General features: G+C 41.2%; 3 protein-coding genes across 3 annotated transcripts; all 3 read right to left on the bottom strand.

The window, feature by feature from the left end:
- Window positions 1–31: 31 nt before the first annotated feature.
- LOC310958217 (solute carrier family 22 member 13-like) lies at window positions 32–8828 on the bottom strand (the record flags this gene model as incomplete). The annotated part of the gene is made up of 9 exons (XM_083929066.1): window positions 32–242; window positions 1548–1656; window positions 3346–3557; window positions 3652–3746; window positions 5435–5555; window positions 6810–6978; window positions 8000–8154; window positions 8268–8371; window positions 8454–8828. 9 exons carry the CDS (start codon window positions 8826–8828, stop codon window positions 32–34), a joined length of 1551 nt encoding a protein of 516 aa, XP_083785192.1.
- A 2247-nt stretch (window positions 8829–11075) lies between these two features.
- LOC310957254 (solute carrier family 22 member 13-like) lies at window positions 11076–16508 on the bottom strand (the record flags this gene model as incomplete). The annotated part of the gene is made up of 10 exons (XM_083927744.1): window positions 16113–16508; window positions 15932–16035; window positions 15694–15848; window positions 15409–15577; window positions 15186–15306; window positions 12237–12331; window positions 11943–12157; window positions 11748–11856; window positions 11466–11672; window positions 11076–11151 (listed from the first exon to the last, which is right to left on the bottom strand). The coding sequence occupies exons 1-10, from the start codon at window positions 16485–16487 to the stop codon at window positions 11076–11078; spliced, it is 1626 nt and encodes a 541-aa protein (XP_083783870.1). The 5' UTR covers window positions 16488–16508.
- A 952-nt stretch (window positions 16509–17460) lies between these two features.
- On the bottom strand, window positions 17461–23058 carry LOC310957437 (solute carrier family 22 member 13-like; the record flags this gene model as incomplete). Its single annotated transcript, XM_083927998.1, has 10 exons — window positions 22663–23058; window positions 22482–22585; window positions 22244–22398; window positions 21960–22128; window positions 21728–21848; window positions 18622–18716; window positions 18328–18542; window positions 18133–18241; window positions 17851–18057; window positions 17461–17536 (listed from the first exon to the last, which is right to left on the bottom strand). Exons 1-10 carry the CDS (start codon window positions 23035–23037, stop codon window positions 17461–17463), a joined length of 1626 nt encoding a protein of 541 aa, XP_083784124.1. The 5' UTR covers window positions 23038–23058.
- Between the last annotated feature and the right edge of the window lie 2988 nt (window positions 23059–26046).

The raw sequence follows: 26046 nt of genomic DNA on the forward strand, positions 1-26046 counted from the left end.
GCTCAGGGCAGCACGGTGAAGGTTCGCTCGCTCACCTGTTGCCCTCGGCCTCATCGGTGGAATCAGGAAGCTCTCTTCTTCTGGTCTCAGGAAGCAGGAAGCTGAGAGCGCCACTGATCAGCGAAAGGCTGCTGAAAACTACGGTGGGTATGGACCAGTGGTACACGGCCAACATGTTGAGCAACGGGGACAGCAAGCCGCCGGCTCTGCTCGCTATGGAGCCCAACCCAGAGGCTGTTTGTCTGAAACACACACAGACGTGCACAGCTTATACTCATGTACCACACCAAACATTTGTTCTTTTACATCGACATCTTTATTGATCATTTTCAAATCATTTCCGATGTCAAAGAAAGAATAAAATGTGAACCACAACAACAAATCATTGAAAATGAAAGAAAAATGCATTTTAAAAAGAGTTCTTTGTTCTTCAAAAAGGGGTTTTCATGTCGTACTTTAAACATTGTACATTGTGTCAAGCTCAAAGAGTACAGAATATATATTAAAAGGAATATCACAAAATACAAACTATATCAAAACATATTGTGAAAACTGTTGCTATAAATTGAAAATTATTTTTTCTGCTCTTAATTCCAAAATATTTTTGTTAATCGAGACGTAAAATAGAAATAGTTTTGCCTTAAATTAAAACAATGCAGTGGATTTTGTCAAAATAAAGTTAAGGAGACTCAGATACATTACCGCTTAAATCTATTTAATCCATTCAAATGTATAAATTTGACTCCATTCAATTTAAACAGAAGTTAATAATAATAAGAATAAATAAGTGCAAAAAGGGTTTTTTTACAGTGCATGTTTGTTTTATTCTATAATAGTATCAACATGGAGTTTAATCTTAATCTTTGAATTGAAAAGTGCTAAATAAAATTATCAAACAAATGTTTTTATTATTATTCAAAAAAAAATTCAGTTTTATAATATGTTATATGTATGTTTTCTTTATTATAACATGTACAGCGTGTTCTTCATTTACCTTTTACACTGTGGTAGTTTTTTATAGCTTGCCCCCCCCCTCCATTGTGTTAATTTTCTTATGTTATTATTATTATTGTTAGTTTTTTTGTGTGTGTTTCTGTTTTTTTTACATTTGTTTGCATAAATTCAGGAAGTGACAACACACATTCTGTTTAAGACACTTGATGAGAAAAAGGGCTGGAGTATAAATAAGATTTGTTCTTCTTCCCACTCCTTTTCAGGCACAATTTGCCTTCAAATGTTGCCGTTTTCTGTGCAAATGCTATTGTAATGAATGCTGCCTGAAATAAATGCATTTAATTAAATTTAATGAAATATGTTGTGTAAACTGTCACTATATGCAGCTCTGCAAAGTACCAAATGATGTGTTTTGAACCGATTTGAATAGAAAAATAGTAACCAAGTCTCATGTTTAACCCTGAGCTGACAACAGTAGTGTCCTCCAGTGGTGTCACAACCAACCAGAATGTACTTTTGCATGCGTCACTCTCATGAACGCACTTATGAATGTATCAGTGAAATGAAGAGACTTATGGAGACAGAGGACTTACCGAAAAGATGTTGGGAACAGCTCCTGAACGTACACGCTGCATATGGATCCGGCCCAGTTGATGAAGAAACGTCCGGAGGTCGCTAACGTGGTCACAGCGACAGCATCACCTGGAACAGATGAACACAGTGTCAGATGAATTCAATACTGTCCAATTAACTTGATCTTAGAACGAGCAATGAGCGATGCATCTGATATTGTTGAGATTTGACTGTGAATAAAAAACATAAATCTGCTGGTGGAGCTACAGGAAACGTTTGTGACATCACCGGGAACCATCAAAATTTGTGCTGAATGTTATGGCAATACATCCAGATATTTCAGGACTCACTAACCCAGTGACTCTCAAACCTTTTTCAACAATGTGTTTTCTCAGCCTGAACATGTAAAAAACATTTTTGGTGAGATTAAAAAATATATATTGTTGCGTGTGGCCATGAAAGATCTCCTCCATGTGCCTAAACCTGTTTTCCCTTTTCTCAGCAGGCTGGCGATCAGGCTGACACACCTGCAGCCGATCAACTGCCTGACTGCCAACCTGTAATATAAAGCCAGCAAGACCAGACCCACCAGCACCTTTGGTTCCACATTATGATTTGTTAAAATCTTTGCTTTAGTAGTTGTTATATTTTTGGCCTGGAGATGGCTGGCTGCCTTCTTTTCTTTGTTTGGTTTTTAGTTTATAATTTGGTTTTGTTAGGTAGGGAGGGGGGCCAGCTTCGACGTCCCTATAGGGGGTGGCCTGGTCTTCCTCCATTTTTGCTGAGTTTGGCCGGCATCTCCAGGTCCCTTTTTGGGTTTGCTGATTTCTTATTTTGGTAAGGTCCTTATTTGTATTTCGCTTGTTTTCCTTCAAGAATGTTTATTTCCCGGTGGGATAAGTTGTTTAATAAAAAACGGTAAAAGTTCTATTTTCTTTGGTGTCCTTCTTTTATGTTTCGGTCTCCATTTTGAGCCACTAGTCAATTTATTCAATTGTTTGGAGGCCGTAACCTATATATAAAGAGGTAGAATACAATACAACCACTGTCGATTCTGCAAAAAAGAGCAGGATAATTCATAACACTGGGTGCAGACACACACACACACACACTTATAATTGTTTTTGCATCTTTTTGTGGTTTTGCATTTATTTTACACATTTTACGTTTCTATTTGGTTGTTTTGTTTCTCTCTGTGGTCATTTAACATCTTTTTTAAATCCTTATCTGTGTCTTTGTGGCCATTTTTTGTGTCTTTTTTCAGTCATTCATCATCTCTTTGTGGTTGTTTTGCATCCCCATAGTCATTTTTGGTCGTTTTGTGTATACTTGGGGTCATTTAGCATGTCTTTGTGGTCATTTGTGGGATTTTTTCAGCAACATTTTATAAGTCAGGGCCCCTGACTTTATGGTCCCCTGGGCCTGTGCCCACTAGGCCCGTACAGTCATCCATCCATGGCTTCATATAGTAGTGATGTGACGTTCGCCAACAAAGCACTTCGGCTCTCTGGTATGAACGGAGGGAACCGAGTCGTACTTGAGAGCCATTGTTTGTATCATTGCACCCAGATTTCACTGCCAGCCTCAGATCCGCAGTGCCAGGTTGATACTCGCACAAGCGCTTCGAGGCACTTCAACCTTCTCACGTGGCTGTGACAGTGACAGTGACAGCAGCTGGCTGCAGGACGCACGGACTGCTGTTACAGTGAGAACTCACTAAACACACTTTTATTTACACTCCCACTGACCTAACTAACATTGCAACCCCAAGCCACAAGCTGCTATAACAGACGAGAAACACCTTCTGAAGTGCTTTACCGTGAACAGCTACGATCAAGATGCACAAGAATCCCCCGACCAGGAGAGTTGACATCAACGACACTTTTCTCCCGAGTGCTTCCAGCAGCCAGATGCAAAGAATATGAGCTGGTAGTTCAGTCAGACCAAACATGAGCTGCGTCACGAAGATGTCCATGCCTAAATTTCCCATGTTGAATGAAAGGCAGTAGTAGGCGACATTCAACGAGAACCTGGCGATTTCAAAAAGGAAAACAACCGTTAATCTATTTGAAATATAATTTATTGGCTCAGGGGTTCTCATGTGTGTTGTAAAAAGTAACTTACCATGCCAATATTATGGTAAGGAAATACTTCCTAAGCACAGATGATTGGATAAGAATTATTAAGCCTCCCCTTTTCTCAGTTTCTTTCTCAACAATCTGTAACGCACAGGGGGGTGGACACAATATCACCCATCATGTCATCCAACAGCCTTTTGTTCACACTGTATCAGAGAGGTGATGCACTCTGCTGTATTGACTCTTCATGTAACTTGTTCTGTTATGTTGTCCTAAATAACTTAATGCAATCCAGTAATTGACTGCAGTGTTTCCAGGCCATTATAATCCAATACGTTTGCCTCAAAACTTACGAAGGAGTTGAGTCAAGATCTCTCTGATACAGTTAAGAGACACTGCTCATTATTCATTCATCCATCTTCAACCGCTTGTCCCTGTTGGGGTCGCCGGGGGGCTGAAGCTGATCGGGCGTGAGGCGGGTTTCACCCTGGACAGGACGCCAGTTTATCAGAGGGCACACAGAGACACACAGAGACAAACAACCATTCACAATCACACCTATGGGCAATTTTAGAGTCATCAATTTACCTAACACCTGCATGCCTTTGGACTGTGGGAGGAAACATCTCATCAGCTACCAAGCTCTTCTCCTGTGGAACAAACTCCCAAATGTTATTCGGGAGGCAGACACTGTCCCCTTATTTAAAAGTAAACTTAAAACTTTCCTTTTTGATAAAGCTTACAGCTAGGACTTACGATGAGACTTTATTCTGCTTAATTATTCTGCTATAGGCCTAGTCTGCCGGGGGATAATAGTTGTCCTGATACTCTGAGCTTCTCTCCTCTCTGTCTGTATCATTCATGTTTCATTAATGCGTGTTACTAATTCAGCTTCTTCCCCGGAGCTGTTTGTGCTTTGTCGTCTCGCAGGTCTCTGCTGATCGTGGTGGTGCCTGCTGCCGTGGTCCTACATGACGCTTCCTGCTGCTATTATCACTGTTACTCATATATACTATCACTAGTTTAATAAACTATAAAATTTGTAGCTGTATCGTAGCTGCTATTGCCACTACTCATCACTGATCATGTTTGCCACCATAATTATTATCATTTTCATATTCTGTCACCTTAGCTGTGCTTGTTTCTACTATTCTGTTGTATTAACTGTCTTAACATATACGTTATATTCACATTATACTATAAATATATATATATATATATATATAAATATTATAGTTACTGTTAGGCTTTGCTTGCATCTCTGGAAGTGTGTCTGTCTGTCTCTCTCTGTCCATCTGTCCGTCTTTTCTCTCTTTCTCTCTCCTTTTCTTCCTCCCCAACCGGTCAAGACAGATGTGCGTCCTCCACAGAGCTGGGTCTGTCTGACGTTCCAGTCTGTTAAAGGGAAGGTTTTCGTTGCCACCGTACTCTACAGAGGAATTGTTGGGTCTATGTAAATCATAAATAAGTCATTGAGTGTGGTCTTTACCTACTCTGTAAAGATTCCTGAGATAACTTTTGTTATGATTTGGCACTGTAAATAAAATTGAATTGAATTGAATTGAAACCAGAGAACCCGGACAAAACCCACGCAGACACGGGAGAACATGCAAAGTCCACACAGAAGGGCCGGGATTCGAACCAGGAACCCTCTCGCTGTCAGGCGACAGTGCTAACCACCACATCACCGTGTCGCCCCACTGCTCATTAAATATTCAATATTTTCTCAAGTAAAGGCATTTTCACCATGAATTGCCAATATATAAATTATTTAATTTAAGCCTCGCTCCAATGGGGCAAAATGTTTTATTTTTGTGAAGGGTCGGTACCTTTTCCAGCAGAGACTCTGGAACAGTGCGTTTGTTAATGGCCGCCACTTTGATGATCAGCTGTTTAGCCTCTTCTGTTCTTCCTCTGCTCAAGAACCATCTGGCCGACTCTGGAATAAACCTGATAGGAAGTAAAATAAGTGTTTCAATTGATTAAAGACTATTACTAATTGACCTTTAAAACAATAGAGCAGAGATCTTCAACAGAGTTACTGCAGGGGTGCAAAAGCATTGTGTTTCTTTTTCTTTTTCAAAAAATTTCAATATTTCTTAAAGTATTCATGAACAAAATCCAACATATTATTAGCAAAGATATATTGGGGTGACTGTGGCTCAGTTGGTAGAGCGAGTCGGCCAATGTCCGAAGGGTTGGCAGTTTGATCCCTGCCCTGCCCTACTTGTGTCATGGTGGTTGTGTCCTTGGGCAAGACACTTCACCCACCTTGCCTCGTGTAAATGTGTGTATGACTGCTGTATGTTTGAGGAGGTGGTCGGAGGGGCCGTAGGCGCTGATTAGCTGCAACGCTTCCGTCAGTCCGCCCCAAGGCAGCTGTGACTGGTGTTGGTGACATGGTGGTGGTGACTACTACGTAGTTTACCACCACCATGTATGTGGTGGTAAAGTGAATGAAACTGGACTCTGTAAAGCGCCTTAAGCACCGAGAAAGGTGCTATATAAATCAAAGCAATAATAATAATATTGACCAATTCGTAAAAAACCCCGAAAACAAACCCCATATAATTTACACAACACATACAGAGGAGCTTAAGGATGTACTGTGCCTCCCACATTTATATTTAACATTAAAACAGGATGTATAAATAAATACATAAAAAGAAAAATGTGTTTTAATAGCTTAGTATTGTATGCAACATAAAAAGAGTTGTTGTGCAAATAACACATTATTTTTGTCATCCTTTCTGTCTGAATATACCCGTATTCATCCTAAGTCTGAAACGCTCCGTTTTAGCGCCTGTCTCTTTAAGACCCTCCTGAAAAAGGCCAGTCTGCTCTCATTGGTCAGTGTTCATCTGCGCTCTCTCTGCACCGTCGCTGCAGCCGGTGAATGACTGTAGCAGCACTTTCTACCAACATATAGTGTAATTGTGGCCACACAACCGTACAGAAGTCCTGGGGCTCGTTTGAAGACACAGTTTCTGATGCGGACCGTGTGTATTTCTCTGTGGATTGAGCATTTTGATACTTTCACAGTTTTTATATCGCCCTCAACCGGCTTTATAATTTAAAAAAAGACACAGAAATCTCACTTTTTACCGCAGGAGCAGGGTCCACGGGACCTCCGGCTAAGGTGTCCTTGGCCTAACCAAGATAGTAAAGCAATTATAGAGGGCAATAAAAAGAGTTAATGCAAACCATATGTAAACAGCAACAACTGCAAGAGGAGCTGCGGTGATAAACTGAGCCAGTCTCCAGTCTCTGATGAAGTAGATCAAACCAGCGAGGGCGCACTGTCCGACTGCACCGAAGACCTGAGTCACACACGCTCCCCATGACCTTCTGGACGCCCCGATCCACTCGGTGGCTGAAAACAGGAAATGAAGCACAGTGATGTTATAAAAGGTTATTTGGACTATAAAAACAACAATATATATGAATACATCAATAAATAATATTCTTGTTAAACAATTAAATGGGGGGTAAACAGAAATATAACTGTTGATAAATGAGCCTTTTAGTCGATTAAAAATACTTTTATTGTGGTTTACCTGTAGATAGAAATATGGTGTCTGTGAACTTGCTTTAGCTACTGTTAACAATGCTACAGCAGCATGCAGAACAGTACAAGGTAAATGGTTTATTAATAATGTCTGAAATTTTGTGATGAAGGTTATTTGTCTGTCTCATCTTTCTTTCTTTCTCTCTTTTTCTTTCTCCTCAGCCGGTCAGGACGGATGTCCGCCCACCATAGAGCTGAGTCTGCTCATTCCTGCCTGTTAAAAGGAAGGTTTTCATCGCCACTGTGTGCACAAGATTGATGGATTAATACTGTTTATAATAACTTTAATAATTACTGCTCTACTGGTCTCTGTAAATCATAAATAAGTCATAGTGTGGTCTTTACCTACTCTATATGTACAGTGTCTTGAGATAACTTTTGTCATGATTTGGCACTGTAAATAACATTGAATTGAACTGTTAGCTGTTGCTCTCGATTGCTCCACTGCAGAGAGGAAAAGCTCATTCTTTTTTTATGGTTGGAAAAGACAAATGATTAAACGTGTGGAAAGAAAATAATGTAGAAAAATAAAATGAACCAGAGAAAAGTTTGAATAGAAGAGAGTGTTAATAATTGGGATATTTTTGATATTGGGATGAAGTCGACTGTTTTTGCTTTTTTGCTGTTAAATGTTTTTCTATTGTTTTCTTGCTTTTTTCCTGTTTGTGTACTTGTGTTATATCTTACATGTTTTTACACTATTGTCTTCTTTTAGCTGTAAAGTAATAAAGGATAATCTGACCTGTTCTTATCCTGTTAGTTTGCATTAAACATGAAGAGTTAAATGCACAGAAACTGACCATGTGTGGTATGGAGAAAACTGTACCCAATATGACGCTGTTCAGTCGATAACCTCCGTAGCCGACTCCCAACATGAACTGGGATGCCAAATATAAATAGAAGTTGTGACATAATCCGTTTGTCACAGTAAAAACGAGCATCACAATGACTGGAATCTGAGACGCTCGTTTACGACCGAACCTGGAACAGACAAAAAAAAACTCCAGTCAGTGAAATATAACTTGCTCATTCTTTATGTGGTGGAGTTTCATTCAACGAGAGGATATCTTCTGAACAATTTCAAGTACACTTACGATTCAGCAAAAGGTCCAAATAAGAGACAACCAACAAGAATGCCAGCCATCAACACTGCTTGTGCAACTTCCAACAAATTAGCGTGCTCACAGACGAGATCAAACTGTGGGGAAATGAAACACCTGGTTAGAAAAAAGGATAAAGATATGTATTATAAATGACCACCACACAGACCTATCACTCACATCAGTGACTATGGTGGCCTCGTACAGCATGTTGCCGTACACCCATCCACTCTGGCACCCTGTGGTCTCGTTGAGTCCGTACTCCCTGATGGAACCAATGTCCAAGTCCACAGGGACGAACATCCGACACCGGCTGAAGGTCCCATCCTCGTCCCGAGGCAGAGTCAGGTTCAGCTGCTCATCTGTGGTCAGGTTAGAGTCGACCTGAAGGATCCAGTCTGTGTTGCAGTGTCGCTCCGGATCCGACTGGATGAAAAATACACTGGCAAAGTGAAAAGGCAGAATCACATTTGGAAAACAAAGAGCAAAAAGGGTGATTTTCTGAAATAATCCAAACTCTCCAATACTCCGGAGAATCTCTCCAAAATCAGCCATGATCAGGGAAGGTGATTATGGATTTACAGATGCTGATAGAGGATGACCTTTAAACAAAATCCATTAATGTTTAAACTCGGGACAGTAGCCTCTGCCCCAGGAAGGATGAGACAGCACTTAGTGGCCATTTAATTTCAAGAGGTGGTCTTATCGTGACATACATTTGTCACTCTTTGTACCATGTGACATCTGCCTACCATCTCTGTGCTTTGACCTGAAGCCCACAGTTAAATTTACCCCAGCATTCATTGATCAACAACCTTTTTTCCTAATTATTTTAGCACTTTTTGAAAAAAAGTTTTGGGGTGTCTTAACTCCCTAATATATATAATATACCTGTATATAGATAATCTACTATAAAAGCAAAATATCAATTGTTTGCAGACGTGACGCTGCTAATCTCTCACAGAAAGTGCTGTAGATCTTTCATCGACTTTTACAATACATGTATGCTGACTTATGAACGCTTCTGAGCACACTCACATGAAAGGTAACCCTGTTGCATAATATGAAGTCATCATAACTTTAGTGGCGCGGTTGTTACAGCAACAACATAACAATAGACTCGTTATGCTTCGTCTGCAAACTTTAAAGGAAAAATGCTTCTTGTTTTCTGAAATCTTTTAGGTTTTTTTACATCGTGTCTGCTTCGATTTACGTTTCTGCCTCGTCACGGTAGAAGACTGATGAGGAAGAAAACAAAACGCCAGCAACACTTGTAGAGTGAAACTTCATTGTGAGATGTTTCTACATCAGATACCAGACTTTTGCTTTGTTTTATGCTCAAACTGAACCCTGTACTAATAATAAAACAGATACCCAGTAGTTCAAAAACTACAGCTACAGTATAAATTCCTGCTTTAAGATTAATATTGTTAGCCCCTTATTCTATAACTTCTCATCTTGGCATGTCTGCTGAATGTGAAACTCAACTGCGTGTTAACTCATGTTTGAGTTTGTCACTTAGACAGTAAGTGATAAATGGACAGTGAGCGATAATATGTCCATAAAGCCATACTGTCTTGTTTCCAGACTGATAAGAAGTTGTTAAAGCACAGCTGGATGTCACAACTCATATTTTTAGATGCTAGAACAGTTTCTGTGTGAAAACATGCAGTTTAACCTCCTCTCAGGACTCTCACCCCGACTGTGTTAACATTGTCCCGATCAGTTTATGCACTTAATCCTATTCCTCTGGTCTCCTACTACATTTTGTGAGTCTGAGTGTCATCATGACAAAATGTTTCCTGTAAATGAGCTACCACAGAGGCGGTCTTGTGAATTTTGCTTGGTGTCAGTCTCCTGCGGACAAATTTTGTCGCCGTGATAACGTCACAATCGTGCAAGATACAAAGTCACAAAAATGTACACGTGTGTTGAGATCAAAGTGAAGGCGGTGTTCGAAGATGGGTGTGGTCCGAGCAAGGGTGCTGAAAGAATGGGGGAATGGGGGAAAGAACATTTTTATCCACACTGGCCCAAATTGCTGTTGCGTCCATGGACGTATTATGAGGCAATGGACCCCTGGGCACAGACATGCAAGAGGCCCCCCACTCTGTCTAGGACACCTGAATTCAAAGAGTTTATTTTTAGTCGTTTTGTAGTCATTTTGGGTCTCTTTGTGGTCATTGTGTACTTATTTTTAGACATTTTTTTTTGTTTTTTAGTCCTCTTTATCTTTTTTGTGGTGTTTTTGCATCTATATTTAGACGTTTTATGAGTCAGGGCCCCTTGGCCTGTGCCCAGTAGGCCCATTCAGAAATCCATCCATGGTTGTGTCTGGTGTGATACCACAAGAGGGTTTGCAGAATGAATGTGAGGTAATTGTTTAAGTTGTATATACTAGGCGTAGGGTGGATGGAAGCTATGGAGAAGGGGTGGGACTAGACAAGAGAAAACTTCTTCCTACTCCCTTTGGGACCTGAAAATTTTGGTTATGAGAATTTGTATATTGAGTTTTCTATATATGTTTTTTTTTTTTTTACATGTTCAAAATAAAAAAAAAATGGGTTCCTAATAAAGCCAATGTTCATTGGGTCATTAAGTGCTGGTCAGAAGTTCATCTCTATCAATGTTTTATTTTCCTTACAGAACAGTAGTGACACTAGTAAAGACATAACTTTGAGACATACTCGTCATACAAACCAACACACTAAGTGACTCAGCAACTTTGAGGGCACTAAAGGAAAATATCCGACACAACAATATATGTTACACACAACAAAAACATCTTTAAAAACATTCTGACTACAGTTTGGTGGATTTTCTGCTGTTGTGTTCGACCATGCCGGAGTCGCCGCCCGTCTTCTTGATGGTCATATTTCTAGAACGAAAATGAAGATTTAGATTACATAATTCTGACCTTTACCTTTTGTATCTTTGACTTTTTAGTAAATTGTTATCTTAATCACTACCAGTGTGTTCATGTATGGCTAGTTTCAATACAACTGGAAGGACAATTATGTGTCTCAAACTGTCCACAAATGTAAACTTTTTCATTTGTGTTTTGGACGGATGAAACAAATGACATGTTGGGGAGTCCAAGCTTGTCAAATGCAGTTCTGGTTGGCCTGTAAATGACCCCCAATAAAAGCCAATATTGCCAGGGTACCTCTTTAAATCACCGAGCTTGCTTACCTGTTGCCCTCGGCCTGAGCCGTTGAATCAGGTAGCTCTATTCTCCTGGTCTCAGGAAGCAGGAAGACAAGAGCGCCACTGATCAGTACAAAGCTGCTGAAGACTACGATGGGTACAGACCAGTGGTATACGGCCAACATGTTGAGCAGCGGAGAAAGCAAACCTGCACCTCTAAACGCTACCGAGCCCAAGCCAACAGCTGTTTGCCTAAAAAAGCGAAATTCACTTTCACATATAGATGTCTATAATTATATATTTTGTACGTTTTTTATTTTATCTTACCTGACAGAAGTGGGAAACAGCTCCTGAATGTACACCATACAAACTGAACTGCCCCCGTTCAAAAAGAACTTTCCAGTGGTGACAAGGGCCGTGATGATAACAGCGCTGTCTGGAAATGTAAGCAGAGTGCATTAAACTGTTGACAGTCAGGTGGACGTATCCTTGTGCACTGAATGTTAAAGACAGGAAATTCACCTTGAGGGAACGCGAGGGTTAAGAGGCAAAAAAAGCCGCCTGCGAGGAGGGTCAATATCAGAGATTTTTTTCTCCCAATCAACTCCAGAACCCAGATACAGAGAAGATGAGCTGGCGCCTCAGTGATCCCAAACAGAAACTGAACCAGGAAGATGCTCAGACCAAACTTACCCACATTCAGAACAACGCAGAAGTAGGCAAGATTTACTGAAAACCTTCAAATCACAAGAACATGATACAAAAAACTGCGTTGAATTTAAATAAAAACTACATTCAAAAATGTGCTTAACTTACCAAGCGAAGGATATGATGAATAAATATTTCATCAGGACTCTCGATGTAAAAAGTACTTTGAGTCCTCCACTTTGGACTTCTCGTTCCTTAGACACCTGAAGTGGAAATGTATTATTATGACAAAACAGAGGACAACACTTTTATAAAGCTAGCTGTGATTTTTCAGTGTTTGCACTACAATCACATTTATTCTGACAAAGGGTGACTATCTGTCCAGTATCGCTCTAAAATTCACAAAGATTCATACAACAGTGATCCCAGGCTTTTACCACACAATAAAGGCCTGATGATATCACTAACTCATCACTCATCTTCAACAGCTTATCTTGGATCAGGTCGCAGGGGCAGCAGCTCTAGGCCTCCTTCCAGCTGGACGTGCCTGGAACACCTTCCTAGGGAGGCGCCCAGGGTTCATCCTTACCAGACACCTGAACCACCTCAACTGGCTCCTTTCAACACAAAGGAGCAGCGGCTCTACTCCGAGTTCCTCACGGATGGCCCAACTTCTCAACCTATCTTCTAGGGAGAATCCAGCCACCCTTCTGAGAAAACCCATTTTAGGTTTTACACAACCTTGTTCTTTCGGTCATGACCCAGCTTTCATGAACATAGGTGAGGGTAGGAACGAAGATTGACCGGTAGATTGAGAGCTTTGCCTTCCGGCTCAGCTCTCTTTTCATCCCAACGGTGCGGTAAAGCAGCTGCAATAACGCAACCCCCCCCCCTTCCGATTCTCCGGCCAAAGTAACGCTCCATATTACCCTGACTTGTGAACAAGATCCTGAGGTACTTGAACTCCTTCACTTGGGGTAAGGACTCATCCCCTACCTGGAGTAATCAATACACCGGTTTCCTGCTGAGAGCCCTGTTCTCAGATTTAGAGGTGCTGATCCTCATCCCGGACGTTTCACACTCGGCTGCGAACCGATCCAGTGAGTGCTGAAGGTCACTGACAGACGATGCCATCAGGACCACATCATCTGCGAAAAGCAGAGACGAGATCCTCAGCCCACCGAACTGCAACCCCTCCCCACCACGACTACGCCTTAATATCCTGTCAATGAATATCACAAACAGGATTGGTGACAAAGCGCACCTATGGTGGAGGCCAACCCCCACCGGGAACGAGTCTGACTTACTGCCGAGGATCCGGTCACAGCTCTCGCTTTGAGTGTACAGAGATTGGATGACCCTCAGAAGTGACCCCCTCAGCCCATACTCCCTCAGCACCTCCCACAGTATCTTCCGGGGACCAGGTCATATACTTTCTCCAGATCCAAAAGGCATATGTACACTAGATGGGCATACTCCCAGGCCCCCTCCAGGATCCTTGCGAGAATGAAGAGCTGGTCTGTTGTTCCACGTCCAGGACGGAATCCGCATTGTTCATCTTCAATCTGAAGTTCGACTATAGGACGAACCATCCTTTCCAGCACCTTGGAGTAGACTTTACCAGGGATGCTGACTAGTGTGATGCAATGTTGAAGAGACGTGTCAACCAAGACAGCCCCTCCCAACCCAAAGCTTTTAGCATTTCTGAACAAATCTCATCAATCCCTGGGGCTTTACCACTGTGGAGTTGTTTGACTACCTCAGTGACTTCCAGAGATATTGACAACGATCCCCCCTGAGCCTTCAGCCCGATTACCTCATCAGTTGAGGTCACCAGCATCCCGTCCTTACTGTAAACAGCTTGGCCGGTTCCCCGTTTGCCCCTCCTCAGGTGCCAAATGTTTTTCCAGAAGCACCTTGGTGCCGCCCGAAAGTCTTTCTTAATGAGTTCTTGGAACTTCTCCCATACCTGCTGCTTTGCCTCTGACATGACAGAGGCTGCAGCCCTTCGGGCCTGTCGGTACCTTGCAACCGCCACCGGAGACTTCTGGGATAACATATCCCGGAAAGGACTCTTCACTTCTTCCCTGACCACCGGTGTCCACCACGGTGTTCAAGGGTTACCGCCCCTTGACGACACAGCTCATTGCTGCAGCTTCAGCAATGGAAGCTTTGAACATTGCCCATTGATATCATATACTCTCCAAATACCAGTGTACAGTGACAGTAAGCAAACTATAATAGTGCACTAACTCTAAATCATTTTTTGTTAGCTTCAGCTCCGACAAATACTGATGATCAGTTGCTCAGCGAGTGTTACTGTGGATTGTTGAAGAAAACCTCCACAGTGAACAAAGATGTCTTCTGAATGTCTTCTGCCATGGAAACATGCATTTTCTGCAAAACCTTCTTATTTAAAACACTTTCACTACTCGGATGAGAAGGTTGCACACTGCTTTTCCGTACATGAGACTGTTTGTGCATCTGTTTTTGGATTCTTTGTTCACTGTGGAGGCATGTGAGAAAAACAAAGCTTTCCTCTTTCCTTCAAGGCAACTCTTGGTGAGTAATTGATTTACAAGTGATCATTTTGAGGGTAAAGTCTTCCTTAAAGGTCAGTTTGGACAGGTTCACACTTGTACTGTTACCACTTAGCATGGCAGAAGACTTTTCAAACATCTATGACTTTTAGCTAACTAGCTCACATTTAGGCCTATGCGATATATTGCACCTGTTTAGCCTTATATGATATACTTTTTACTATCGACAAATCCAGTACCTGTACCAACTCTATATCCATTATTTTTAGCTATTTAAACTTTTTTTTTAACCATTTCTATTAAAATGAATGGTGGCATACTAGCATGCAGTGAAATTTGATACAGACAAAAACTAATGCCATTTCCATCAGCCCCAGCTGTTCTTTGTGTTTAATGCTAATTAGCAAATGTTAGCATACAAACATGTTAAACTAAGATGGTTAACATGATAAACATTACACCTGTTAGCAGTGTCATTTGGGAGAATGTTAGCATGCTGATGTTAGCATTTAGCTCAAAGCACCAACATGCATTAAAGTCTCATTAGATCAAATTATTAAAAGTGAATCTGACTTACCTCGTCCAGCAGATTCTCTGGGATTTTCTTTTTATTCATTGCTGCAACTCTACGTATCAACTTGTGTGCTTCTTCGGTTCTTCCCTGTCCAAGCAGCCACCTGGCAGATTCAGGAATCCACCTGTAAAGATTAATCACCATCCAAATGAGTCACTCACAGACTTAATATTCTTAATAATTTGTCAAATCAGAAACTGAAGAAAAAAGACAGTTAAACACCTACCATATGTACAAGCACACAAAGGCCTGCCCTCCTGCTATGACATACTGTGCTGTTCTCCAGTCACGGATAGCATAGACCAGACCAGCCATGCCACACTGTCCAAAAGCTGAAAACATCTGGTTCATACAGGACGCAAAAGACCTTCTGCTGACCCCAATCCACTCTGTAGCTACAAACAGAAGTGAAACTCCAAAATTACTGCAGAACAAAATAGAGCAAGACAATTCCCTGCTTGTGATATTGACCATAAATCAAAGAAAGGTTGATAAAAAAAAGAAGTGATACCTAATACAGTGGCGTTCATTCTGTATCCTCCGAGTGCAGCTCCAACTATGAACATTGACACGATGCAAACGTAGATATTTGGAGACACACCAGCAACTATGGTGAATATTAGAAAGAGGACAGCAGGTAACAGGGTGGTTTTCTTACGGCCGTACCTAAAGGTTAGAGAGTGGGTGACCGTCAAATGTTTCCTTGCACTTTGCACAACGTTCTAATATATATTTTTCAAATCACTTACGATTCAGCAGTAGGTCCAAAGATGAATGAACCAGCAAGTAAACCAGCCATGAATATGGTCTGCACAATTTCGGCCATGTAAGACTTGTCACAGACAAGATCAAACTGCAAGACAACGGAAGGGCAGTCAGCACAAGTGATACCAAAGAAAAAACAAAAATCACCCTTGATACTTGACCTACATCAGTGACTATGGTGGCCTCGTACAGCATGTTGCCGTACACCCATCCACTCTGGCACCCTGTGGTCTCATTGAGTCCGTACTCCCTGATGGCAACAATGTCCCAGTCCACAGGGACGAACATCCGACACCTGCTGAAGATCCCATCCTCGTCCCGGGGCAGAGTCAGGTTCAGTTGCTCATCTGTGGTCAGGTTAGAGTCCATCTGAAGGATCCAGTCTGTGTTACAGTGTCGCTCCGGATCTGACTCGATGAAAAGAAAACTACAAAAGAAAATGGGCAATAAGAAATTTGGGATGGCTAACCCCAAAATCAAGAGCTTCTGGAAGAAACCAAAGTCCCCGATAGTCCTCAGAATCTCTCCAAAATCCACCATTTTAACAAAGCAGATTATGTGTGAAACTAACTCGGGTAAACGTTCTTATTAAAGCTCAGGTCAAAATAAATGTTTAACCACTAGACTTCAGTCAGTAACTTAATGTTTGGTGAGCTCACAGTGCAGACCCAAAAGGTTGATCTGTTAAAGGAATATGATATTTTGAAGTGGTGTTTTATGACGTATTCATCCAGTACATGATGTTATGTTTCTATGTCGTCGTTTTTGTTTCTGTGTGTGGTCATTTTACATCCCTATAGTAATTTTTTGTCTCTGTCATCATGTCATCATTTAGCATCTCTTTGTGATCATTTTTCAGCAACATTTTATGAGTCAGGGCCCCTGACCCCATGGGCCTTCTGGCCTGTGCCCGATAGGCCCGTTCAGTAATCCATCCATGGTTATGTCTGATGTGATATCATCACGAGAGGGTTGGCAGGATGAATGTGAGGTAATTGTTTAAGTTGTATATTTACTAAATATGATTTAATTGCTTAAGTTATGGAGAAGGGGTAGGACTAGACAAGTGAAAACTTCTTCCTACTCCTTTTTGGACATGAAATATTTATGTTGTAGTTTATGGGAATTTGTATATTGAGTTTTATATATATGTTTGTTTTTTTTACATGTTCGAAATAAAATAAAATATGATAAACCTTTCTGGGTTTCTCACAATGCCATTGTTCTTGACAGGCCTTAAGTCATTAAGCTGTAATCGGCTGCTACAATAGCCCAATAAGGTACGTTGGTACTGACTGTAGTTTCATAAAGTGCTGGTCAGAAGTTCATCTCTATCAATGTTTTATTTTCCTTACAGAACAGTAGTGACACTAGTAAAGACATAACTTTGAGACATACTCGTCATACAAACCAACACACTGAGTGACTCAGCAGCTTTGAGGGCACTAAAGGAAAATATCCGACACAACAATATATGTTACACACAACAAAAACATCTTTAAAAACATTCTGACTACAGTTTGGTGGATTTTCTGCTGTTGTGTTCGACCATGCCGGAGTCGCCGCCCGTCTTCTTGATGGTCATATTTCTAGAACGAAAATGAAGATTTAGATTACATAATTCTGACCTTTACCTTTTGTATCTTTGACTTTTTAGTAAATTGTTATCTTAATCACTACCAGTGTGTTCATGTATGGCTAGTTTCAATACAACTGGAAGGACAATTATGTGTCTCAAACTGTCCACAAATGTAAACTTTTTCATTTGTGTTTTGGACGGATGAAACAAATGACATGTTGGGGAGTCCAAGCTTGTCAAATGCAGTTCTGGTTGGCCTGTAAATGACCCCCAATAAAAGCCAATATTGCCAGGGTACCTCTTTAAATCACCAAGCTTGCTTACCTGTTGCCCTCGGCCTGATCCATTGAATCAGGTAGCTCTATTCTCCTGGTCTCAGGAAGCAGGAAGACAAGAGCGCCACTGATCAGTACAAAGCTGCTGAAGACTACGATGGGTACAGACCAGTGGTATACGGCCAACATGTTGAGCAGCGGAGAAAGCAAACCTGCACCTCTAAACGCTACCGAGCCCAAGCCAACAGCTGTTTGCCTAAAAAAGCGAAATTCACTTTCACATATAGATGTCTATAATTATATATTTTGTACGTTTTTTATTTTATCTTACCTGACAGAAGTGGGAAACAGCTCCTGAATGTACACCATACCAACTGAAGCGCCCCCGTTCAAAAAAAACTTTCCAGTGGTGACAAGGGCCGTGATGATAACAGCGCTGTCTGGAAATGTAAGCAGAGTGCATTAAACTGTTGACAGTCAGGTGGACGTATCCTTGTGCACTGAATGTGAAAGACAGGAAATTCACCTTGAGGGAACGCGAGGGTTAAGAGGAAAAAAAAGCTGCCTGACAGGAGGGTCACTATCAGAGATTTTTTTCTCCCGATCAACTCCAGAACCCAGATACAGAGAAGATGAGCTGGCGCCTCAGTGATCCCAAACAGGAACTGAACCAGGAAGATGCTCAGACCAAACTTACCCACGTTCAGAACAACGCAGAAGTAGGCTAGATTTACTGAAAACCTTCAAATCACAAGAACATGATACAAAAAACTGCGTTGAATTTAAATAAAAACTACATTCAAAAATGTGCTTAACTTACCAAGCGAAGGATATGATGAATAAATATTTCATCAGGACTCTCGATTTAAAAAGTACTTTGAGTCCTCCACTTTGGACTTCTCGTTCCTTAGACACCTGAAGTGGAAATGTATTATTATTACAAAACAGAGGACAACACTTTTATAAAGCTAGCTGTGATTTTTCAGTGTTTGCACTACAATCACATTTATTCTGACAAAGGGTGACTATCTGTCCAGTATCGCTCTAAAATTCACAAAGATTCATACAACAGTGATCCCAGGCTTTTACCACACAATAAAGGCCTGATGATATCACTAACTCATCACTCATCTTCAACAGCTTATCTTGGATCAGGTCGCAGGGGCAGCAGCTCTAGGCCTCCTTCCAGCTGGACGTGCCTGGAACACCTCCCTAGGGAGGCGCCCAGGGTTCATCCTTACCAGACACCTGAACCACCTCAACTGGCTCCTTTCAACACAAAGGAGCAGCGGCTCTACTCCGAGTTCCTCACGGATGGCCCAACTTCTCAACCTATCTCCTAGGGAGACTCCAGCCACCCTCCTGAGAAAACCCATTTCAGGTTTTACACAACCTTGTTCTTTCGGACCCAGCTTTCATGAACATAGGTGGGGGTAGGAACTGAAGAATTAATAATCAATGAGTGAAGTATCATAATCATGTGTTAGCGTGTGTATTAGTAATGATTATTGAAAGTGTGATAATAAGACGCAATAAGTATACTCATTTAAGAGTGTGATAGTATGTGCCTCTGCCAAGCTTTCTGCTTTCTGCAAAACACTAGCACAGGAACCTGGCGGACAGTCAAGGTCACAAGACAATGAAATAGCCAGCTTGCACAAAGGCACCTGGCAACTAGTTGAGATTAGAGAATTGCCGTTCGCAAACAACAATCATATAAGGAGGCAGGAACAACCATATAAGGAGGCAGGGGACAGGGAGGATGAGAGTATGTGCTTTTTTCACAGATAAAGAAGAAGAGTCATGTGGAACAGATGATACCCCGACGCGCGGGGGGTGGAAGATGGAGGAATCGGAACGGCTACTTTTTTAAATACACATATGCGTGCACAAGCAGACACATAAACCACGCCTTTATAACAAGCATAAATGCTGGAGTAGTAAGAATAGATATCAATACTTCTTGCCTCTGATCACGGGTACTGTGTTGCACACAGTTACTCTAGATAGAGAATAGAACATTTCTCCAGACGTCTGTATCATCCGATGTCCTTCTGCTAATAAATGCCTGCTGGCGCACTAAACTGCCAACGACTCTGCTGACTCCAGGAAGCCTCCTGTAGAATTTGAATTACGCAATATATACTCTGTGAGGTCCTTCTGATTTGACTAAAGTATTGTGTGTAAACTTCCTACAGAACGAAGATTGACCGGTAGATCGAGAGCTTTGCCTTCCGGCTTAGCTCTCTTTTCATCCCAACGGTGCGCTAAAGCAGCTGCAATAACGCCACCCCCCCACCCCCCCTTCCGATTCTCAGGCCAAAGTCACGCTCCATATTACCCTGACTTGTGAACAAGATCCTGAGGTACTTGAACTCCTTCACTTGGGGTAAGGACTCATTCCCTACCTGGAGTAATCAATACACCAGTTTCCTGCTGAGAGCCCTGTTCTCAGATTTAGAGGTGCTGATCCTCATTCCAGACGTTTCACACTCAGCTGAGAACCGATCCAGTGAGTGCTGAAGGTCACTGACAGACGATGCCATCCGGACCACGTCATATGCAAAAAGCAGGGATGAGATCCTCAACTAACCGAACTGCAACCCCTCCCCGCCCAGACTACGCCTTAATATCCTGTCCATGAAAATCACAAACAGGATTGGTGACAAACCGCACCCCTGGCGGAGGCCAACCCCCACCGGGAACGAGTCTGACTTACTGCCGAGGATCCGGTCACAGCTCTCTCTTCTTTTCCAGAAGCACCTTGGTGCCGCCCAAAAGTCTTTCTTAATGAGTTCTTGGAACTTCTCCCATACCTGCTGCTTTGCCTCTGACATGGCAGAGGCTGCAGCCCTTCGGGTCTGTCGGTACCTTGCAACCGCCACCGGAGTCGAAAGGAAAGGACTCTTCACTTCTTCCCTGACCACCGGTGTCCACCACGGTGTTCAAGGGTTACCGCCCCTTGAGGACACAGCTCATTGCTGGAGCTTCAGCAATGGAAGCTTTGAACATTGCCCATTGATATCATATACTCTACAAACACCAGTGTACAGTGACAGTAAGCAAACTATAATAGTGCACTAACTCTAAATCATTTTTTGTTAGCTTCAGCTCCGACAAATACTGATGATCAGTTGCTCAGCGAGTGTTACTGTGGATTGTTGAAGAAAACCTCCACAGTGAACAAAGAATCCAAAAATGGAGAAATTCTCGATGAATTCAAATAATAACGGGCCACCTTTAAGACCAACAAATCTATATTAAAACATTAATTTACAAGTCCAAGTATCACGTGTGTCCTCTTGTGAAACATGCATTTTCTGCAAAACCTTCTCATTTAAAACACTTTCACTACTCGGATGAGAAGGTTGCACACTACTTTTCCGTACATGAGACTGTTTGTGCATCTGTTTTTGGATTATTTGTTCACTGTGGAGGCATGTGAGAAAAACAAAGCTTTCCTCTTTCCTTCAAGGAAACTCTTGGTGAGTAATTGACAACATGTGTCCATTACTTTTAGCTAACTAGTTCACACTTAAGCCTATCCGATATATTGCACCTGTTTAGCCTTATATAATTTACTTTTAACCATCAATAAGTCCAATACCTATTCCAACTTATAATAAACTTTTTTTTTTATCCATTTCTATTAAAATTAATGGTGGCATACTAGCATGCAGTGAAATATGATACAGAAGAGAACTAATGCCTTTTCCATCAGCCCCAGCTGTACTTTGTGTTGAATGCTAATTACCAAATGTTAGCATGCAAACATGTTAAACTTACTAAGATGGCTAACATACGCCTGTTAGCAGTGTCATTTGGGGGAATGTTAGCATGCCCATGTTAGCATTTACTGTAGCTCAAAGCACCAAAGTGCATAAAAGTCTCATTAGATCAAATCATTAAAAGTGAATCTGACTTACCTCATCCAGCAGATTCTTTGGGATTTTCTTTTTATTCATTGCTGCAACTCTACGTATCAACTTGTGTGCTTCTTCGGTTCTTCCCTGTCCAAGCAGCCACCTGGCAGATTCAGGAATCCACCTGTAAAGATTAATCACCATCCAAATGAGTCACTCACAGACTTAATATTAATATTAATATTAATAATTTGTCAAATCAGAAACTGAAGAAAAAAGACAGTTAAACACCTACCATATGTACAAGCAAACAAAGGCCTGCCCTCCTGCTATGACATACTGTGCTGTTCTCCAGTCACGGATAGCATAGACCAGACCAGCCATGCCACACTGTCCAAAAGCTGAAAACATCTGGTTCATACAGGACGCAAAAGACCTTCTGCTGACCCCAATCCACTCTGTAGCTACAAACAGAAGTGAAACTCCAAAATTACTGCAGAACAAAATAGAACAAGACAATTCCCTGCTTGTGATATTGACCATAAATCAAAGAAAGGTTGATAAAAAAAGAAGTGATACCTAATACAGTGGAGTTCATTCTGTATCCTCCGAGTGCAGCTCCAACTATGAACAGCGACACGATGCAAACGTAGATATTTGGAGACACACCAGCAACTATGGTGAATATGAGCAAGAGGACAGCAGGTAACAGGGTGGTTTTCTTACGGCCGTACCTAAAGGTTAGAGAGTGGGTGACCGTCAAATGTTTCCTTGCACTTTGCACAACGTTCTAATATATATTTTTCAAGTCACTTACGATTCAGCAGTAGGTCCAAAGATGAATGAACCAGCAAGTAAACCAGCCATGAATATGGTCTGCACAATTTCGGCCATGTAAGACTTGTCACAGACAAGATCAAACTGCAAGACAACGGAAGGGCAGTCAGCACAAGTGATACCAAAGAAAAAACAAAAATCACCCTTGATACTTGACCTACATCAGTGACTATGGTGGCCTCGTACAGCATGTTTCCATACACCCATCCACTCTGGCACCCTGTGGTCTCATTGAGTCCGTACTCCCTGATGGCAACAATGTCCCAGTCCACAGGGACGAACATCCGACACCTGCTGAAGGTCCCATCCTCGTCCTGAGGCAGAGTCAGATTCAGCTGTTCATCTGTGGTCAGGTTAGAGTCCACCTGAAGGATCCAGTCTGTGTTACAGTGTCTCTCCGGATCTGATTCGATGAAAAGAAAACTACAAAAGAAAATGGGGAATAAGAAATTTGGGATGGCTAACCCCAAAATCAAGAGCTTCTGGAAGAAACCAAAGTCCCCGATAGTCCTCAGAATCTCTCCAAAATCCACCATTTTCACAAAGCAGATTATGTGTGAAACTAACTCGGGTAAACGTTCTTATTAAAGCTCAGGTCAAAATAAATGTTTAACCACTAGACTTCAGTCAGTAACTTAATGTTTGGTGAGCCCACACTGCAGACCCAAAAGGTTGATCTGTTAAGGAATAGTTCAGGTATTTTGAAGTGGGGTTTTATGACGTATTCATCCAATAGATAAGGGTGGCACGCCCCCTGAGTTTGGAGAAGCAGCCAGCATGGATGGATTACTCAACGGGCCTATCGGCTACAGGCCCAGAGGCCCAGGGGCCCATAGGGTCAAGTGCCCTTAGTCAGAAAATGCTGCTAAAAAAACACACAAATAGATGCTAAATGACCACGGACACACACAAAACAAACAATCCAAAATGATTACTGAGAGAAGAGATGCTAAATGATTGACACAAATCAATCAAAAACAGACACATAATGACTACAAACAACCAGAAGCATGCAACTAACTAACTAATGGACTAAAATAGATGCAAAACAACTATAAAAACAACCACAAAATGACCACAAGGAGGTGCAAAACAAGTAAAAATAATCACAAAATAAACACAAAATTACCCCAAGGAGATGCAAACTGACTAAAAGTACACTTTGAGTTTGTGTTTAGTTCAGGGGCCCATTGTCTCTTAATACGTCCACGGCAGGCAGGAATACTGGTTCCACAATAGCTGAAATGTTCCTTACACAAGATCATGTATTAGAAACGTGTTCACGGTTCACGTCACACAAAAATTAATCTTGTCATCCTCCAAGAAATGTGTCTGCGTTCCGACCAAAGGGGAACCATCCAATCAGCGTCCTGTGTGTGAGGAGCTACTGGCAGTTGAAAGTGGAGAGGCAATTGATGACAACTTGGAGAAAAGGCATTTCTCGATTGAAAATTCTCTTTTCTTCTGATCGACTTCAGCAAGAGGTTGGCCAGATGGTGCATCCAATCACCTGCCAGAAATGTTTATAAAGAATCCAGTTTCTGAGGCTATTTCAGATCAGGCTGTTCTGATGCAGTTTTCGTACATATAACAACGAAAAGTAATTCGCAGATATGAGTGTGTTTTCCCCATAGTAAAAACATGTGAGGTAGTGTGAGACAGCAGTCTGCCGTGTAAGGAGGCCTCTTTTCTGATCCTAACCAAGTGTCTTTCATGCCTAACCCTACCCGTCGGTTGGCTAAAATCGTTTTTTGTGTGTTGTTGTACTTGGGGTTGGGTTAACGATTTTTCTCGGTCGACTTTCGGTACGTTATGGTTTTGTTTTCTAATCTTAATCAAGTGTTTTTCATGAGAACAGGTTGTTCAGATGGTTCTGTGAAGCAAACTCTTGTTAAAGCCACTCCATGGATAAAAAACACAGTAATTTTACCTCAAAGAACAAGGGAGCTGCTTGTTTGACATTGCCTCGAGTGGTTTGTTTGTTAGTTTAGTTAATTCCTAACCCTTTAAAATACCAAAGTCACACAATAACACAAACAAAAGAACTGATTAAGGCAGCGGTAAACCATATACTCTCATGTTCTGCAAGGTAAAATCACTGTTTGCACTGTGTATACTATATTATATACATTTAAAACAACTTGATGCCTGAAATAACAGCACTGTGTTGTGTGTTTGTTTTTAAAACACAGGACAAAACACATCCTCCTTGTGATGCAGAAGTTCTTTATCTGAGCATACAATGTTCAGCTCTGTGTATCTTGTGAGATACTTCCTATCCTGTGTTACAAGTATGGTAAGGTTATTGCCTGTAATGTGACTAATGACACTGCTTTTGCCTTGTACGTCACCCATGTAAACGCTGACTGTGTATTCATGTTTTGTATAAAATGAGAACTGCCCTTAGCTCTGGGTCTGTCTCTCTAGCAGCCTGTGTTTGTGTGCGTTAGAGTGCAGTCCTTTTCTGCAGAAAATGCTTTCAGAATAAAAACCACAGAGAAAAGCCAAAACTTGTTGTGTCTAATCTTTGTTGACGGATTTCTCCCATAACGTCAAGGTAAAGAGGTGGAAATACTGACTATAGATAAAGTACCTCATACAACCCCACTTCAAAAAATCAGACTTATCGCTTTAAATCAGAAAAGAAAAATTGGCTTTAAGACATCACATGTAAATGAAACATTGTCTTTACTCATTGAATTCCATCATGTGACTTTATTCAGCTACTAAAAATCATTTGCATTTGTGACAATAATCAATACATGTCAAGGAATCGCTTTTGTATGTTATCACAAATATTCCACCTCAAATTATGCATTTGTCGATGCATTTTATAATCAATACTTTAAAAATATATGTAATGATCTGTAAATAAAGAAAAAAAAGTAATTACCTGCCAATTAAATGATTCAATTAATACTAATCATTCATTTACTCCTTAAAGAAGCAATATGAAGTTTGTTTTTTAATGAGTAAACAATAAAAAGGGGAAGAAATTTAGAAAATCTAAGTGACTTTCAGCTCAAAACCTTTGGTGATCGATCATTTTATCACCAAAATCACACACATACGCACACACACACACACACACGAGGAGAGAGAAGTGTAACCTGTGCCGTCCGTCTCATTAAAATGACATTTCATATGTTAGCCTTGGGCAGGTTTCAGTAAGAAAACTGCATGACATCAAAGCGCAGAGTGTGATGTAATTCAGGAAATACACGGTAACATATCAATAAGGTGCCAATTGAACAAATAATTTGTGCATGATTAGTGATGCTCTGACAAAAGGCCAACAGTGGAAAACACTACAAAACAAACTGTACTGAACATGAGTCTCAACCTGCCTTAATCTATATTTACAAGAAAATGTTCCTTTTTATCTGACGTGTACACTTAAAACAGTCAATGCATCTACATCGTTACATACAAACCTCATGATGTTTGTGTGACAGTGCATGGAGTTGCCATCATACATACATTTACAACATCTTTACATACACCATTTACATCAGTACCTGAACTAGAGGCTATTTTGCAGCCCT

This window comes from Echiichthys vipera (assembly GCF_963691815.1).
Source record: "Echiichthys vipera genome assembly, chromosome: 15".
Classification (NCBI taxonomy): domain Eukaryota; kingdom Metazoa; phylum Chordata; class Actinopteri; order Perciformes; family Trachinidae; genus Echiichthys; species Echiichthys vipera.